Source organism: Microchirus variegatus (assembly GCF_963457635.1).
Source record: "Microchirus variegatus genome assembly, chromosome: 15".
Classification (NCBI taxonomy): domain Eukaryota; kingdom Metazoa; phylum Chordata; class Actinopteri; order Pleuronectiformes; family Soleidae; genus Microchirus; species Microchirus variegatus.
The window spans coordinates 12,624,102-12,644,076 of NC_139816.1; the positions used below are offsets into that span (position 1 = coordinate 12,624,102).

The 19,975-nt window shown below is 39.4% G+C and overlaps 1 protein-coding gene across 1 annotated transcript; it reads right to left on the reverse strand.

Annotated features, from left to right (window-relative positions):
* Positions 1-611: 611 nt before the first annotated feature.
* trpa1b (transient receptor potential cation channel, subfamily A, member 1b) lies at positions 612-18,759 on the reverse strand (the record flags this gene model as incomplete). The annotated part of the gene is made up of 28 exons (XM_083901849.1): positions 18,730-18,759; positions 18,356-18,527; positions 18,048-18,210; positions 17,689-17,864; positions 16,079-16,186; positions 15,819-15,927; positions 14,675-14,820; positions 13,976-14,112; positions 12,289-12,337; positions 10,518-10,617; positions 10,325-10,425; positions 9,850-10,025; positions 8,516-8,680; positions 6,862-6,976; positions 6,505-6,671; positions 6,218-6,308; positions 6,035-6,094; positions 5,830-5,919; positions 5,266-5,336; positions 5,020-5,176; positions 4,705-4,794; positions 4,076-4,245; positions 3,853-3,982; positions 2,773-2,955; positions 2,579-2,647; positions 1,778-1,879; positions 1,564-1,682; positions 612-822 (listed from the first exon to the last, which is right to left on the reverse strand). The coding sequence occupies exons 2-28, from the start codon at positions 18,449-18,451 to the stop codon at positions 612-614; spliced, it is 3,351 nt and encodes a 1,116-aa protein (XP_083757975.1). The 5' UTR covers positions 18,452-18,527; positions 18,730-18,759.
* Positions 18,760-19,975: the final 1,216 nt, after the last annotated feature.

Here is a 19,975-nt window from a genome sequence, read left to right on the forward strand (position 1 = left end):
GCAACTGAATGCAGAGTTGTGGCACAATGTGCACCTATACATAGTGACGTGGGTCAATATACGAGACAAGAGAGGGTAACTGAATCAGCTGACACTTAAAGCGCTATATAGTGCATCTCTTTTGGTGATTTTGTTGTTGTTGTTGATGTCGTTATTCTGCCTCTCTTTAGTCTTCAATATCATCAGACGTGACTGAGGGAGCGTTTGTGTGTATACAGATGCAGTGCAGGATTCCCAAGCAGTAGAATTCACTTCTGAAACTGTTCACTCATTGTTCGCAGTCTTGACAATGACATGAACCACTTCCTGTGCGCAGCGCGGGATTGTTGTAAGGCCACACGAGATATAAACACCACGACACGGACAAAACGCAGAGAGTCGCGAGGAGGCGATTTGACGATGCTGATAAGAATGTAACTTGTTTATATTTAAATCTTACACCACAACCACACACTTAAGGCTTAAACTCCATGCAGCGATGACACCTGCTCAAACTTTACTTCCCTAAAACCACACATGAACTACTTCAGCCATGCAAGGAATGCCGTGATTACATAATATCGATATAATGCTGTGATATTTCACGTTGTAAGGTTCTACCACCCTCTTTCCTATTTCCTTTTGTTCTCTATGGCTTTCATCAGCGGCACCCACCGAGACACGCGGGGTCCTCTCGTCATAGCCTGACTTGGCCTCTGCCACATGCTGCCGACGTTCACGGGGCCGTCATACTCGTCGGCCTCTGAGGTGATCTCCATCTTCTGGATGATGAGCTTCAGGAGGCTGTGCTGCTTCTCCAGGACGCCTGACATCTCTTTCATCCTGGAGAAGGAGTCACATTAGCAGAGGTGTAAAGTAACGAAATACATTTACTCAAGTTACTGTATTGAATACTTTTTATTGTGTATTTTGTACAATTTAAAATCAGGATTTTGTATTTTACTTGAGTACGTATTGACTCAAGTATTGTACTTAGTTACTTTATAAATCCTATCCGTTACTGAGTAAAAATAAAAAATTCAGCACAATGAAGCCCTACAGAGGGAAAATATACATCAGAACCAGACGAATGATGATGTGATTAGCACCAGCACTTGCGCGTGAACGTAGAGGGCGTGCGCCAAAAGTGACGTAATATATCCTGTGGGCGCGTGAGCTCCAAAATAGTTTTGGATTTCTGACCCCTTGTCATATTTCTACTACCCTCACACCCCACGCAAAGTAACTAAGGAACTTTTACTTAAAGTACATTTCAAATGAACTACTTTTTACTTCTACTTGAGTAATATTTCATCAATGTATTGGTACTTTTACTTGAGTACAATATTTTAGTACTTTTTCCACCTCTGCACATTAGTGACTCTTCATTTGGGTGGATTTATAACAAGGCTTTTTTGATGGTGCTGAGTTGTTACAGCCTCTTTGACCTGGTCACACTCTTTACGTGTTAAGATCCACTAGGGGCTGCTCATGCATCAAAAACAACCATAAACTGCTCTTCAACACAGTTACTTTACATGTATGCATGATATCATAAACATATTTTAGAACCTCAAACGTTACCTGTTCTTCTGCTTCTTGAGCTCATTCTCTAACATCTTGCAGCCTTGTGATTTAGCCTTCACATGACCCCAAATTTGATCTTCTTCCTCCTTGCCCGATAACAACTGCATGATAAAGTGCTGTAACATGAAAAAAGATGGTGAGGATGAGTAAGAGCAATATGTAATAAAGACAAATCAGCAAATCACACAGGGTGTTGTAGTGTGGAGGATACCTTTGAGCACTTGCGATTGGGGTAGACCGTTACGGAGGCTTTGTCGACGCGTTTCATGAACCAGTAAGGGAGCCGATCTTCCAGAGCAGTGTGAAGGTCAATCTATGATCAATAATAAAGTAAGTAGATCATATTGGTCACTCCTCAGAATCATTCAGACTGTATACCAACATTCTTGTGAGTAATTATAGGTAATTACATCTGGTGGAACGTGGAAGCCACACATTATTACATATTTTCTAACTAAATTATCTAAATCTATTGCTCTTCATGAAACAAATGTCTGCATTTATTGTACTGTTCACTCAAACATCAAACTGTGTTGAGGTTGTGGTGACTTAGATTTTTAAAAAAAAACAACAATTCTAATTAAATATACATAAAGAAGGACAGTTTCAGGAGTTTTGACTGATTAATTGAAATTGGTATGTGAAGATAAAAAAAACAAAAAAACCCAAACAGTTTTAATATTAAGTATTAGTATTTTCCCAGAAAATGACTTTGGTAGAAGTTGAAGTCACATTTTTACAATATTACTTAAGTAAAAGTCTCAAAGTATATGACATTTACTGTACTTACATACATACTTAAGTTTTAGAAGTAAAAGTATTTTTAAAAAAAAGTGAGGAGTAAGAATTGAGCCGTGGTGGCTCAGTGGTAAGGTGAGTTGTGGGTTCAATTCCTGGCCTTGTACTGAAGTGCAGTAAAAGCATTTGTACTTTGTTACATTACAATATTTGTCTGTTAACGTCCGACTGAGCAGGATGAAAGGTCTAATGTCTGCTTCCACACATACTGTACCTGCATGGCTATTCTTTTCAGCGCAGCATTTCTTTGTACTTCAGCAATGTCTCCAACCGCCAAACCAATCTAACCAGTAGAGACAAGAACCGTTAACTATACAGACATGACAAATAATAATATGTATATACTGTACGAGCAGGTGTCGCACATACGTGTTACAGCGACATGCGGAAAAATGTAAGTTGATTTACCATCAGGTTCACGAGCAGGATTGGCATGAGTATCACAAACTGGATGAAAATGTAATAAGTCACGGCACCAAAGGGAAGCTGGTTGCGCAGATAAGGCTCCAGGAAGTTGCTCTGGTAGTTCATTTCTCCCACCATCATCACAAAGGTCTGCACCAGTGCGAGTGGCAAGTTGTCAAACTCTTTCTAGAAGAGGGACGCAAAAGTGTATGAGTATCAGCTTAAACTTAGTTTCTTACTGTGGATTTCAGTTAATGACAACAGCTGGCCATAGAACAATTATATGTACTATGAATATTCATGCTCTGAGAATGAGGGCTTTGTCCACTATGTCCAAAGAGGCTTTCTAATTAATAACCAAAGGGTTTTGAATTCACCTAGAACAGCGGAGTCAAACTCATGTTAGTTCAGGGGCCACATTGGATCTCAAATAATAGCAATAATAAGCCATAAACAAGAACTCAGATTTATTCCCTTATGAAAAATAATAATATTAGGCTTAAAGGGATACTTCACCGATTTGAATGTGGCTTTGTATTGCTAGAATAGCAGTAGTCATTTTTTAGAAAATGTGCTTCCCTCCCTCAGTTTTTCACTGAGTTGAAAAAAAAATCTGTTTTCCATTTTCAAAATTTGCCCTACTGTGATGCAAAACGCGTCATTTGACTCACAGTAGGGTACATTTGGATAAGGGAAAACAGATTTTTTTACAAGTCAGGGAAAAACTGAGGGAGGGAAGCACATTTTGTTAAAAAATATTATACTATTCTAGCAATACAGAGCCACATTCAAATCGGGGAAGTATCCCTTTAATATACCATTTACACATATGCATTACAACTTGCAGATCACAGTGGATCTACAAAGGGACATTTAGTCACAGGTACTGAACTGAAAAATATAGTAAAATTTCACATTAGAATCTAATCATAATGTGAAATTTTCCAAAAAATATTTTGACACCACTGCAGGATAAAATGTATTACATTATTCTCCACTATTGTTATTAAAATGGTGTATTCTATCATTCATTTTAAGAGTTTTACTGTCATTGATCTTTTTATTATTTGTTTCTTTCCTTACCTGGTTGATCATTAAAGCATAGAAAGCTAGCGCGAATGCTAACAGCAGGAAAAGGAACAGCGACACAACACGGAACAGCGTCCGTAGGATCTCCCCAAACATCACCACATAGATGCCAATTCCCTCAAACCTAAAGAAAGACGAGTTTATGACATTAATAATTCACCAAGAAGAAAAAATATGTAACACATGAAAGCGAAATAGGTGTTAATTTGAATTTTACCTCTGGAGATAAAGGAGAAAGCCAATCCACGAGGATAACACTGCCAGAGCCCCCGCTTGCCAGTGTAAAGAACCATCGACATTGAGCATGGTCGGGATGATGAACAGAAGAGAGAAGATGGCTGACATCCAGTCAGAGCCGTTAGTAGAATCATGCAAGTAATTCCAACCCTGAACAAAAAAAACCAACATATTTAGAGTGAACAAATCTTACAGATATTTAACAACATTCTCACTGAATTGTTCTATAATCTGAATAACCAGTACCAGTTATTTCTGTATGATTTAAAAAAAACAAAAAAAACACACATTTATATGGTGAAATATGAATCGTTCCATTTCAAAACAAACACTTTTATTTTGAAATCGAATCATACATATCATAAATATAGTCATTCTAGGCTAGTAGCACCCAGCCCTACTGAGCAGTAGTATCACCAACCCTCAGTGGCCTCCAGGCCATTTGAGTGTGAGACCCCTGCACTACAACATTAATTTACAGAACATGCTGTGTTTTACACCTATAACTAACATGTACCTGTATATCTGTAACCTGTAGCTCTCATCAATCACAACTGATTGCTCGTTTGGAGTTATGAATGCAAAGTACTGACTCTTGTGTTACCCTACCTGCTGCGAGAGCTGCAACAATTCCTTCCCAATGCAACAGATGTTCATGACGAAGACCATCATCATGCAGAACGACAGGGCCACGCTTTGCTGTGAAATGACAAAAGCAGCATTTGAATATTCTTCTCTTGTGTCAATTGTAAATTAATTGTGTGATTTAATATTTAAAATTTTCTCTAAATTTACTCGACTGCACTCTGACTCGCTACACCACTGCTTTTTAGGCACGGAGATCATTTATCATAAACACAGTTTTCCACATCAGCCAACACAGAGCTTCATTCCTTTAATACTGATCACCACTGTCGTGTTTACCTCTTTGAAAGATACGGGCTTCATGGCGATACTGTGCTCGCCTGTGTCAGTGATGTTAAAAGTGGGCCGTAGATTCACTATCAGGTGAGTCAGGGGCAGCAGCCCTAACAGGTAGATAAACATGTTGAGCATGTGAGCCTTGCTTCCGTAAGCATCCCTGCGAATCAAAATAAAGAAGGGGACATTTATGTTGCAGTTTTGACCACTGACATTCAAAGTAAACAGCATGTGAGGACTAATACTCACCACTTCATTGCCAGGTACTTTTTGGAAACGGGGTGGTTCAGTAGATCGAGCCGGTTGTACTTCGCCATCGCCTGCAGAAACAGCCACAGAAACTCCACTCCGTTATTGATCTCTAAATGATTAACGTTGGATTACACAAGTGGTTTTTTTTTTGGTTTTTTTCTTAAATTCGGGAAAAGATATCAGAAAGTACAGTCTCGCTGATAAAACAAATGTGTGTTTTCTCTTGGGAACACGTGACAATTAGAAGCCTTTGCAGGCGCCACATCGCTGCGCCCCACTTACCAGCGCGAGCAAAGCAAAATCGTATAAAATTACCACAACACTCGGCTATGCAGCTGTGCCCATCGAAGCAGAAAATAGCGGGGGGGGAAAAGTGGCATCAATAAATGAGCATGTTGATACTGTTTGGATGCTTATACTGTACAAACTGTGAGGTTAAGTCTACAGAACCTCATGTGAAGCTAAAGCCTCACGACAATAAAATCTAACAAACGATCAATAATGGTGGAGTAAATTGTGTGCATTCTGGAAATGATATAGTAGGAAAAGAAATGCACTTACATTGAGTGCAGCCAGTGGCTGGTACTCAAATTTGAGATCTGCCTTCTTCAACGCAATGGGAGATTGGAGCCACTTGAAATCATATGCAATCTACAACACATGAAGTTCAAACTGTTACAATCTTTTACTCTGCATATCCAGTGCATTATATTACACGAGATAGTAATATTGTCGAAGTGTTATAGACGATTCGCGGCTGAATTACGTGATACTCAGGACTGTTTTGGTCGTCATCAGATTCCAAAACGCAGTGGTCCAACAGGTACTATTGAAGGAAAATGGGAAAACCCAAATGAGACGGTGTCAACGGCTTAAACACCAACAACTTAAATCGCAACATGTCTATGATGACGCCTGTCAACACATTATATGACCTTTGTTGTCTTACCTTGTAGCTCTCAGGCAGAAACTCTATCAAATCTATAACAGGGCATTTTTGACTTGTGCCAGGTTGGAAAAATGTCACAGCCTCGGAACATCTGGAAGGTAAAAAAAAGAAAAGAAATTAATCTCTGATTTCCTCAAAATACAGTAAAACCGTTGTTTTTCAGTGAACACTATATATTTCTTTTGTTCTCTTTAATGAAAAGTTAATGACAAGTTGTCATTTAGACACAACGTATGCTGTTTACATTTGTTTTTCTCTGTATTTTTGGTGTGCTATTAATAACCTACCTGTCACTGTCAATGACAGCATTGACCACATCTTTCTTTACATTGTGGATCGCTTCGTGGAGAAACGAGGTGTCAGTCTTGTTTAAGATGATCATCGCTCCCCGAGACAACATCATCTTGACTGCCGCCACGTGTCCTATTTTTGCTGCGATGTGGAGTGCAGTGTTCTAGTAAATCAATAAGCAACAGGGAACAGACTTGATTTATTATAGCACACTAATGAATGTATTATTTAATGCTACCTGTACAATATTTATTAAGATGCCACGTTGTTCAAAAAGCAATTTTAACCCATTAATTGCACAAAAAAGTCGATAGTCAATCGGTGGTTTTGCAAAAATAAATCATAACTCATACCCCATCCTCATCTACTTTATCCAGTATCTTGGGATTGGCTGACAGGATAACGTCCATAGTCTGTGTGTATCCTTCAGACGCAGCATGATGCAGACAAGTCCAGCCCTTATAATCACTGGGGGAAAAAGACATAAGTAACAGAAATCAGTCGCACATTAGAGAACCGCGTACAGACGTGAGAACTGCAGGTGTTCAGGTGTAGCAAGGGTTAAGTGAACAATCAAATCAAGAAATTAATTTGAATTAATGGCTCAGGACGATTTGTTCTTTAATGAAAATTGATTTCTCTTCAACTTCCACTGCTGCTCCCCTTGGACTTCCATAGTCCATTGTGGTGAACTAGAGCATTTCCTCAGAGAGACTAACAAGACGGCAGCAAGAAGGATAGAGTTCCTTAACTAAAAAAAAAAGAAAATAAAAAAACGTTCCTCTCTTCTGTTTGTTTTAGATTTGTAGTTGGAAAAAATACACTGCCCATTACAAAGGCATGTTTGCACTTTAATCCTTAGAACACAGAGCATCTTGGCTGCTTTTTTCCCCCATTACTATGTTTAAACTTAAAGTACAGAGGCTATAAGAATGTGCAATATAGAGTGTCATATATCACTTTTTCAGCACAACCTGAGCAATCTGATGGAAAAAAATGTTTAATGTTCAAACTATATAAACAAAACTGAACAAAATAAAACTCCAAATGTTTAAAATCGGATAGAATTTTTGAAATTTGTAAATACTTCACAGATCAAAGTTCACTTGGCTCGTTTTTATGAACAAAAATACAGGGAAAACGCTCTATTTTGTGCACAATTATTGCTACTTTATATCACTACTAAAAATGAGATACACAATGAATCATAACTTTGACTCAACAACACATAAGATGACGAAAAAATAGGCATTTTTAAAGCCTGTATATGTGACCTATAAACATACACCCCAGGATGTCCAAATAAGGAGTTGTGTATAATTCCCACATTAATTTACCATGTGTGCACCTTGAGCACTTAAGGTTAACACCATGAGAAAATATATGTTTTAATATTTTGAGTAAATTCTGTGTCATTTGTATAACTAGTGCAGTGCCTCTAGGAAGTATGTACTCCTATAGTGGGAGCTGCCGTGGCTGACAGTCACAAAACTAGCTACGCTTATTCTAATCAAAAATTAGAACATGTGCATTGTGCCTAATAAGGTTGCACAGTGTTTGTATTATGTTAGCCCTGCACTAATGCTAATCGTAGCCTCGCTAGCTTACCTTTGGAAACAGGTTCGCCTAGTTAGCGGCAAAGTAGTAGCATGCTTGTATTATCTTAGCCCTATGCTAATGCTAATCGTAGTCTTGCTAGATTACCTTTGAAAACAGGTTTGCCAAGTTAGCCGCAAAGTAGTAGCATGCTAATGCAAAATAGCTGAGCTGCTGCCTGCCTGGTGTAGCGTGATAAATCAGCAAAAATTAAAATTCCTCCCAAAAATTTGGAAATCAAGGATGGACACCACCGGGCCATGCTCAACCCATATCCAAATCTTAGGGCGATCTGACTAACGGTCAGTGAGATATGCCTGTCACAGACACACAGACAGACAGACACACACGCAGACACACAGATGCAACTTGCTTTATAGATAGATGTGTATAATGAGTCTTTGGATTCACCAGTGAAAGAGAGCTCCTTTGCGCAACAGCAGCTCCACCACCTTGGCGTGTCCCCCTCTGGAAGCCAAATGAAGTGGTGTCAGGCCTCGCTCATCGCCTTCATTCAGCAGACGAGAGTCTGTGATGGACTCCAGTAATCGCTGACAGGTATTGATCCGCCCATACCTTAACAGGAAGATGGACAATGAGAAGAATCTCTATCAATAATATGATCTGCTGAACCCCGTCATGGAAACGCTTCTTGTGCCAGGGTCCACAGCAAAGGCACAGATTGGAAGCAGTAGTATATTAAAGTGTCGTTCCTCTTCTCCATCTTGAATCTTACTGTAGGTTTAATGTAAATAAAAAAAGTTCCTAAAAGAAAAATGGTGCCGCAAGAAGACATACCCCGAACACTTGCTTGTACTATGATTTTTCCTCATTTTCCAACCTTTTAACAAAGGTCAGCAGCACTTTATGTCTGTGCCACTGGACAGGGCGGAGACAGAGAAGGAGCTTAAGTATGATGATATCACGGCATGGCCTTTATTTGTCCTCTTGCTCTAATAAAATGGGCGTACATGATGGAGAAATCAATAACAATAACGCTGAACGTCCCCTCATTTCACACTATTAGCGACGTCTCGTCACACGTGCCTCACTAATTGGATTCTATTGCTGTGACATGTTCTTTAGGTCACTGCATGATAGGTATGATTAATCTTCTGATCTAAAAAGGAGGAGAGTAGAGAAATGTATTGCATTTTTAACCCAACCACTGTTTAATTACAGAGAAACGTCTTAGTTGACCTCCGCCAAGGAGGTATACATATGAAACATATTATGTTTTGTTTGCTTGTTTGTTAATTGACTTGGATGAAATTTTCAATGAAATGTTTGCAATGGGACCAGGAAGTGATTACATTTTGGGCATGATCCAGAAAAGCTATCACTGGTCACAACACTCGCCGTCTGAACCATAACATTATCACTGGTTACAAACCACTGTCTGACCCAGGAGTGATGGCAGGGTGTATTTTGTAGGCATTGAGCGACCTTGGCGGAGGTCTGCGCTCTCTGAGTGCTTTTCTAGTTTGAAAAAGTGTCACCGCCTTAGTAGGAAACTACTGTCAACATTTTGTTATGTGGAAAGTACTGGCTAATGAGTTTTAACACTGATACAGTGGGATCGGTTGGTGTTGGTGTGAAAACTATAGTTTATCATGAATTTATGGCACTCCTTTGATCCAATTTGTTCCTTCTAAGCAACTTTCAGTGAAAAATGAACTTACATCAATACTGTTTACTTCAGTGCTTTGGAAAATCACAAACCCTTTGGGACCAATTGGACTTACTGAGCTGCAAAGTGCAAGGCCGACTTCTTGTCCTTGGACTTGTATGTGAGGCCAAGCTGCCCTGAGAGGCCCAGCATGTTCTTCACTGAGTCATGGATACCCAGTCTGCAGGCGTAGTGGAGCGGGGTGCAGCCATCATTATCCTCACAGCTCAGCAATGCTTTCACGCTGCTATGCTAAAGAAAAACACATTAGGAGGACATTTTAGTGAGACAATGCAATCATATATTGAAATAAAATGGACAAAAGACCTGGGTGCGCTGCAGCAGTTATAGTAAATGTCTTATTTTATGACAAACATATATATATAGGGACATTTTATAAATATGCTAATAATCAAGAATCCTAGTATAACCATTTAACTAATGTGCAGCTAAGGCTCAAAGAAAAATGACAAAGGACACTACAGAAATTAAATTAAACAGCTACAGTGCATTGATGGAGATACAACAATCACAACATTGATGGTTGGTACCTGCAGGATTTCTTCTGGGAGATTCTTCAGACCCTTGGGCTGCAGAATAGCCAAGTGAAGGAAGTTACAACCTCCTCTGTCTGTGACATTCACATTTGCCCCTGAAGGGATATAAACACAATGGTGTACAGTTTATAATCGTACAAATTGGGGCGGGCATTGCTTATAGTGAAATAGAAAAACCGTAGCTCACCTTTTGACAGCAACAGAGAAACCGTTTTCCATGCTCCGCAGCTCGTGGCCAGCAGCAAAGGAGTATTTCCTTTACAATCAGTGCTGTTCAGGTCTGCACCCTGGGTACACAGTGTTGTATTGACTGAACATTTATACACTAATCACATTCACTGCTGTAATTATTGCAAAATAATTTGTTTTGTTAAATGATTTAAGGTGAGATATGTACAGCTAATGATATGAAATAGACCTCAAACACATCTAAGATTTTTTCTGTGAAGTGTTAATCAAAGATTCCATCTGATCTTTCCCTAAAACCCCTAAACAGCATTTGGCCATTATGGCGTCACAACCTGGGCTGCATGGAGATTGCATGTTCTCCCCGCTTGCGTGTGTGTTTTTTTCCCCCTGGTTTCTTCCCACAGTCCAAAGGACCAAGCAGATTAAGGGATAAGGAAAAGTGGACCCTCGAAATTGACCGTAGGTGAGGGTGAGAGGACCAGCACCTCCTGCGACCCTCATGTGGAGGATAAAGCAGTAGAAGATGAATGAATGAATGATTGAATGATGGAACCTGGGTAGTTCAGCTATCCTATTACAGCTCAAACATACAGAGACAAACCATTACAGTCAAACACACATTCAGTCCTATAAACAGTTTAGGATCATCTACCCCCAACCTTTTCTTGGTCGAGATTGATGTACCTCCACCATTTCCCCCGTTTTTACCCCAATCGTGCGAGGCAGATGGCTCCACGTTTCTGAGTCTGGTTCTTCTTGTCCACTGACGCCAAATGTTTGCTCACTGTGTAAACTGTTGGTTGTCACTTTTTTTTCTCTATCCTAAGCTCTTGAGCTCTTTGTGCATTTCTCAAACCAAAACACAAGAGCAACATCGTGATGAATTGACTGAACGTGTGTGTTTATCTGCTCCTAAATATAAGCCGCAATATGAAGTATACTGCGTCTCTAAGATGCTGTTAAAGCTGGTGATGTTTTATCTCCGGCAAGCAAATAGCAGACTATTGTCGTACAAGGCTTGAACAAAGCTGTTTAATCGTATCTGTAAAACATTTATATTATCACTAATGTGCATACGATAACAAGGCTGTGTCAATATTCCTTACAATTAAGTGATCAACCGTGTGTTGTATCATCTATGAAGTGCATTTATGGTGTTCAATGGTTGACTACTTGTCACTGAATAGCCTATACTTTCTTTATCTCAGTGTACTAAAAACAAAGCAACAACATAACCTATAATGTGCAGTGAAATGGAAACACCAAAAAAACACTGGTAGTAAACGGCACTGAATGAATCTGCTTTCAGTAGATTAGGAGATGTCACTCCCCGTGGGCTATTTCACAGACACAAACACACCGTTGCCGTGTTTGCCAAATGAATGAGTTGACAGGAGATAAACTCGGACCCCATCGTGTTTTCCCTAGCAACACGGATCTGTTTATATTGGTTGTATAGAGTGCAATAAATGGTGACAAACTGGAACAGGAAGCTCTATTAACCTCCCCTGAACTAAGAGGGGTGTTAAATATTTGACAAAGTTTAGTTGTGGCAATCTAATGAGCCGTGCATCAACGCTGACGCAAAAGTTGTCGGTGTGCACTTTGATTTGCTGAGTTTACGATACTCCGTTTCTACCCTTTGATGTCATTTCACTTGAGACAAAAGACTGATAACAGTTAGGCATGAAGTTGGAAATAGCCTGTGCATAACAGCTGTAGGGTGTGTTCAGCGAGAGAGAGAGCGTGTGTGTGTGTGTCTTGTTTACCAATGAAATGAGGTATTCTGCCAGCTCTGTGTGGTCAAATACTGTAGCCCTGGAAAGGTAAACAGAGGACATGTGAAGCATCATGACTCGTGAGTTTAACATTGTTCCGATGATAAATAAGCACAATTCTAATTCTTCTTCTTTTTCAAAGCATGCAATAACGACTAGATCTGTCTTTGTGGTTACATCTCTTAGCTAAGGAAAGCCATGATTCACTTCAGTGATGCACTGTAATAACCCTTGCCTGGTGAAATCTGCTAATGAGGATACCTGTTGTGTTTTAGAACACAACAGTGCAGCTACCTGATATGAACACCTTCAGTCATTGAGTAGTTTACAGCACATTGCAGTCATGATATTACAATAAAAGACATAATAAAATAAACTTTTTGTTCCCAGAACAAAGGAAGGAAGTAATCCACTTAATACATGCTCACAATGTTTTGCCCTGTTTTCACTCTTCACTCTTCTAGTGCCACTGTTGCGGTAAATAGCTTTTAGATGTAGTCAGTGTGGGAATCATATCTTAATTATTTGCTTGCATTATTACGGTTTCCCCCATTCTATTAGCCCTGCCGAAAGATTTGATAGCAATTTTCCCCCTTTTATGTCACAGTGTTATGAAGCTGGAATTATGCAGATTTGTTGATGTGAATGCAAAGTGGGGCAAGCCGACGGAACGGCAATCACTGCTGCAGATACTCTGCAACAAGAGAATGCAGTGTTGATTTAAAGAGGCTAGGATCACTGCCGAGTGCAACAAGCATCAGTTGGTTAGGTTGGCGTTGCATAAAACTTAGTATAAACATTGGAAGTGGGGTGGAAAATATGTCAATGAGGGCATTTGGAGTTGTATGGTGCATTTAAAATATATTAACCATTTCCTGAAGAAGATCTGGATGCAGGGCAGGCTGCACTCACAACGCCTTTTATTGAAAAATGTGGTAAATACTTGTTTGATGCACTTCTAGGCTGTATATATTGGACTTGAATTGGTTCATGTTCATGTTCGAATATCAATTATGACTACTAGTCTTAGTACAAAAAACTTTATGTAAACATTAATATTTTTAATCATGCACAGGTTAAGGCAGGGGTGTCCAAACTTTTAACGAGGGCCATATTTGTGGCATAATGTGAAGATTTCCAGGGGCCAATTTTCCAAATGGAAATGGAACCGCATCTAAGCCGTGCAGGAGTGAAAAATTGTCCGTCTGTCACAGGTGTGTTTTGAACCGGGACCAGCTGAGATAATGGTGGTGACGGATGACGGGGCGATTTTTTGTCCAAGTCCGTTGTAAAGGCCGTAATAATACATTATAAAACCGAAGCTGTGAGCCGCACAACATCTCACGAGGGCTGCGATTGGCCTGCGGACGGTAGTTTTGCCACCCCTGGATTAAGGTTTGCACAACTTGCAGCATTGCTTTTGTGGAAATCCCTTTCATGACAAAATTGGTATGGAGACTGACATATTTCTAAGTAAGTTTAATCTAATCGAAACGAACAAGAACCTTGTGATTTAGAATCAAATTCAGGCAATCAGTAGAGATACCCAGCCCAGTTGGCTGTCAGTTTCACAATAATGGCCTATTTGAGCCTCAAAAGTGCACAATGGAGAAAAAAAAAAAAAATGCCACTAGAGATAAGCACAGTCCGTGAATTAGTATGCAAAGGTGAAGCCCACCTGTGTAGAGGCGTGTGACTTGCCCCGTCAGTCAGATTGATGATGTCTTCCACGTGGTCAACTGAGGACAGCATCAGTTTGACCACCTCAGTGGCGCCCTGAGTGCAGGCCAAATGTAGAGGTGTGGACCTGTCATTCTGAACAGCGACAAACATTGACATATTATGGGAAACGAAGAAAAAGCTCTTCAAACATGTTATTTACTCGATATAGCAACTTGGAGCATAATATCACAGAGGGAAATTGGCATGAACACATACTGTATACTCTTCCCCTGTGTATCAGCATTAGTAAACCATCTCCCAGGTTTGCCAGCTGAACACTGAAGACTGTAACACAAGCCTTTAATAAGATAACCAGGATTAGCCAGTGATCGCTCCACTCAACCTCATGAGGTAAATGGAAGTAATCCGTATCAATTTAGCCAACTGAAGCGATTATAACACTCACTAACCCAGGACGAGACAACCATCCCTCCCATACATGATAACATGTATACCCTCTAACTAGGGCTGAACCATGAATCGATATTTAATCATTTTAAATATGTTATATATATATAAATGTACAGGTGTAGGCAAATGAGATAACAATCCACATTGGATGGAGCAACAACAACAACAAAATATAGCCAACAATGTGAAAACTATGTTAAAATGTACTAAGGGGTAAACCAACATACTGGTGTACCGTCAGTACCTGTTGCTGGTCAATTTTGGCCCCGCTAGCAATGCAGAGGCCGATAACATCAATATTCCCACCACGGACAGCCAGATGGAGGGGACTGCACTTGGACTTGTCTAAATAGTTGATGTGGGCTATAACTGAGTGGCCAGTCTCTTCTCCTGCAGAGAAAGAATTAACAGTTTTAGAATTAATGTTTTTTGGCATAATGATGCAATATTTGGTTTATTAAAGGACTCTTATTATGCCCTGGTTCTCCGAGTTAAACTAGTTCCCTGGTGTCTGAACAGGGCTGTTTTGGCAGGGTGATTGAACTTCTGATTGAACAACAGTTAGCATTTGGTAAAGTGATCATTTGCAGGCTCTAGCAGGCATACTGCCATCATATATAACATGTATCCACTGGACAGATAAGTCCTCTGATGCTGGAAGTTTGTGTAGGACTCTGTGCTGCACTGTGGAGCTAAGAATAGAACTTTTCACGGACTTCGCGGACTTCCTGTTTTCGGATGCCATTGCCCTCGCCATCATTCTCCCATGTTTTACGGGCAAAGCAGAGCTCCACGAGCGCATTGTGACGTCCCAATGAGTGCGGAAGTCAACATTGCACGTTTCATCTCCTGTACTTAGACTGAGGAGAACCACAAAAACATGAGTGAGTTATCTTTTTTCACACTTTGCTGACTAAGTCCCAATTATAAGGATTTAACTGATTTAAATTTTGATCTTGCATAATATGGGACCTTTAAGCTATTGAATTTCAATTGCAGGGCATCCTTAACATTAGATTATGTATTTTCTTATATTTTTTTTAATTGTTAAATCTAAGTAACTCTGCCCCTTCATGGTGGGCTGTAAATTCCCAAACACAATAAACCATACATTTCGTTTCGCCGAGCAGTCTCAGGGAAAAACATAAATATTTTCTGCTCTGCCTAAACAATACTACCTCCCACAGTGGATAAACACTGTCAATCTGTGGCATCTGGCCTGAAGAAGCATTAGGATTTTTCTGCAAAAAATTGTCTCTGCAGGCTTTGATGAATTCTCCTGTTATCAATCAACCTAATGTGCAGTTTGGCCTTGTAAAAACTTTTTTTTTTTTCCAGTCATGTCAGCACTTTCAGTTTTTGATGAATGATCATTCCTTTTGTCATACCGGTCTTCAGGATCACATCCATGGCTCTCTTTGCACCTGCAAAGGCGGCTGCGTGGATGGGAAAGTGACCAAGCTTGTTCTGATGGCAGAGCCGAGCTCCGTGACCTAACTTTGGCAGACCGCAGAATGGATGGGGGACAAAGACAAAGACTTTGTTAGAGACTAAACTACAGTGTGAAAGCCCAGTTTTGCTTAAGAGGCTGACGTGGGTACAAACAACTGAACATGGCCGAATAAATGTGTAAGAACTTTGGACATACCAGTATCTTCAGAGCCTCACAGTTATTGACGGAGCAGGCCAGCATCACCGGGGTGTTCCCAAGGTCTCCCTCCAGATTACTGTCTGTAGCATTGCAACACAGCAGCAACTGCAGTAGACAGACACTCCACTGAGCTCGTATGTATACGCGTGTGTATACATGCAGCATACTCATCTTTTCATCATACTCGTGTGTGTCATACTCATAGACTGCATACTGTTTCAGTTTGTGGACAACAGCCAGATGCTACCAGAGCGACACAACGAGGTCTTTTTAAGTAGACTGTTGAGTCAGATTTTGCAAAATGCAGTGACTGCACACAGTGACAAGTTCATGCGGTGTAAAAGATGTGATGTGATAACAAGAACGACTTAACATCTTTCTCCGAGGAGGAGGAGGAATGTGAGATGGGGGATTTAGCGATCTAACATGGATTAGGACGTTTAGGTTGTTTCACTCTTTTCATTTACTTTCATATTTGTTTTCTTGAATTGTTTTCGTAGTTCATTTGAATAGAACAGTCATCACAAAATGACGTTTGACATTTAAGTTTAAAGACATGTAAAGAATGGGAATGGTCTTATGTCACACACACACACACACACATATATATACTGTACATATATATATATATACAATACATATAATATATGTTTATGTCATATATATATATATACATACATATGTATACATATATACATATACACATATGTATACATATATATACATATATAAATATACACATATGTATACATATATATACATATATACATATACACATATGTATACATATACACATACACATATGTATACATATATATAGTATACATATACACATACACATATGTATACATATATATAGTATACATATACACATATGTATATACGTATACACATATGTATATACGTATACACATATGTATACACATAAGTATATACGTATACACATATGTATACACAAGTATATACGTATACACATATGTATACACATAAGTATATACGTATACACATACGTATGCACATATGTATACACATATGTATATATGTATGCACATATGTATACACATATGTATATATGTATGCACATATGTCTACACATATGTATATACGTATGCACATATGTATACACATATGTATATACGTATGCACATATGTATACACATATGTATATACGTATGCACATATGTATACACATATGTATATATATGTATATACGTATGCACAAATGTATACACATATGTATATACGTATGCACTTATGTATACACATATGTATAAACGTATGCACATATGTATACACATATGTATATACGTATACACATATGTATAGACATATATATATACATATACACATGTATACACACACACACACATATATATACATATACACATATGTATACACACACACATATATATATACATATACACATTTGTATACAAACACACATTTATATATATATATATATATATACATATACACATATGTATACATATATACATATATATATATACATATATACACACACATTTATATACTGTATATACACAACAATACAAGAAAAAGAACAACATCGCTGCTGTATTTCAGCTGAGTCATTTCAGCGTATTCACCTCCACCAAGTCGTGGTGCCCACGGCTGACAGCCCGGTGCAGGGGGGACATGAGGGCCAAGTTCAGGATGTTTGGATTGGCCCCCAGGTCTATAAGAACCCTGCAGCTCTCCGCCTGGTTCCTCTCAACTGCCCAGTGTAGAGGGACACTGCCCTGCTCATCGCAGCTGTTCAGCTCTATACACGAGAGGACACAGAAACATAAAAATGTGTGTACTGCTGCCTCTTATACGAGCTGGATACAAATCAAATATACTGGTCCCTACAGTAAGTTAAAGCAAAATTATGGTGATTCATAATACACACATTTTAACCTGTGCTTGGACTGCATCTTATGATCGATGACTGAGACATGCTTACCCTCCGAGTCTACGACGGTGGTGATGAATCGGATGAGGCTGACGTGGCCCCCTGCGGCAGCGTGATGAAGGGGACTTGCTCCGCATTCATCTTTCTCGCACAGGACGTTGGGGCTCTTCCGCACCAGGTTCTCCAAGACAGCCAAGTCGCCCTTCTCTGCCAACTAGATGATAATAACGAGGAATCCAAAGATCCATAAAGCCATTATAATCTTCTACTGTACATTCAGGTCAGGTCATTTTATATACACAATGCAAGACGTTTCACTGTGTTGCGCTAGACTAAGAATAGTGTTATGTTAGCTTCACCTCAAATATATTTCGGCAGGCCAGGGCTGGATCGTCATCTTCTATCACATATGTATAACTGCTGTTTTGTCGAGTCACCTCCCGATTGAAGTTCATTGCTTAAGACACTCCGTGGAGATGAGACCTCATGAAGAGTGACAACAGTGACACGTGTCCCAGATGCAACCACGTCCTGCACAAAGGCAACAACAAAATAAAAAATAAAACAGGGGAAAAGAGTCACCTTTGTTCTAATCAAGTCATATATAAGAGCTGTTTTACATGCAAGAAAAACATGGAGCTTAATGTGACAGAGGGGCCAAATGACGCCTTAAACCATGAAGGTATTTCATGGGTACAAATGACTTTGACTTTACCCATAAGGGCATTCAGACCTGCTGAATATTTTGCAGGTTGAAGATTGCAATTATGCTCTTCACAGCTGGGGGCAGCTTGTTTGAATTTGTCCCAGGTGTCCTTGCGTGGCCCTGTGTGAGCAAATTGAGAAAGACCTTGTAATTGCTCTGCTTAAAGGATCCCTCACTCATACGAAAATGCCAAAAACTGCGTCACACACAGTGAAGAAATGAGAGTCGGTGTAAGCAAATACTCATTAAAAAGGACAATTTAACATTTAAGTAACCTCACAGGTCAGTTCACCTGGGTGGACGTTCTAAGCAACGCTTTACTTGCTGCTTTAAGGTGAGGAAAACGAGTCTCTTCAGTTGAGAGATCAATAATTGACTTAAACCTTTGTGAACTGTGGTCACCATGGTAATTGATTTCATTTGCCCTTAATTGGGCAGCTCTGGAAATGTGTAATGCATTGTTATGAAGAAAGAAACAAGCATAAACTTAAAGTGTAAGCTCTTTCTATGTGATCTTCAGCTGACTGCATAAGGATTTACCCTGCATGCACCATATTATGGTCCGTGTACATTATATGTTGAATAAATATTTCACCATAAAACGTACTAGAAATGCAATATGATACAGTTCACTGATGTTTGTTATAAGACATGAACAACTATTTCCATTAGGATCCATCGATTTATTATGATCCATTATGAGCCATCAATGATTAAGCACTTTTAATTCTTGGATATAGGTTGCACTTAAGTTGTGACCACAAATGGTGACTGACGATTAATGCGTCCCACTGCGTCTGACCGCTATACCTTACATTCCACATCCTCTTATAGAACAAAAACAAAACAAAGGGTAGCTTAACAGTAAAGCTGCATTTTCTTCTAATTTAGTGGCTTTGATAATGATCTAACATCCCCATCATTTCCGAGCAGTAGTGTAAACTGTCATTGGTCGTTGTAATTGAGACTGCCACTGATCTGTTTGCAGAAGCCAAGTGTGCAGGAAGTGCACTAATGGGCACCGGTAAACAAATTACCCAGAGACAAGTAAAAAGTACAGACATTAAGATAGAAATGTATTTAATAGTGACTCAATGTGAAGATAATGTACTTTCATAGCCAAGTCTTTCCTATTAAACATTTGCTGGTAAAATTAAAGCCAATAAAAATTAATTAACATTGAATATCTTCAAATCACTTGTACAGTTTGACAATACTCTGACTGCTCATTACAAGAAAACCCCAATGAAAAATAGATCAGTTTACGATTGTG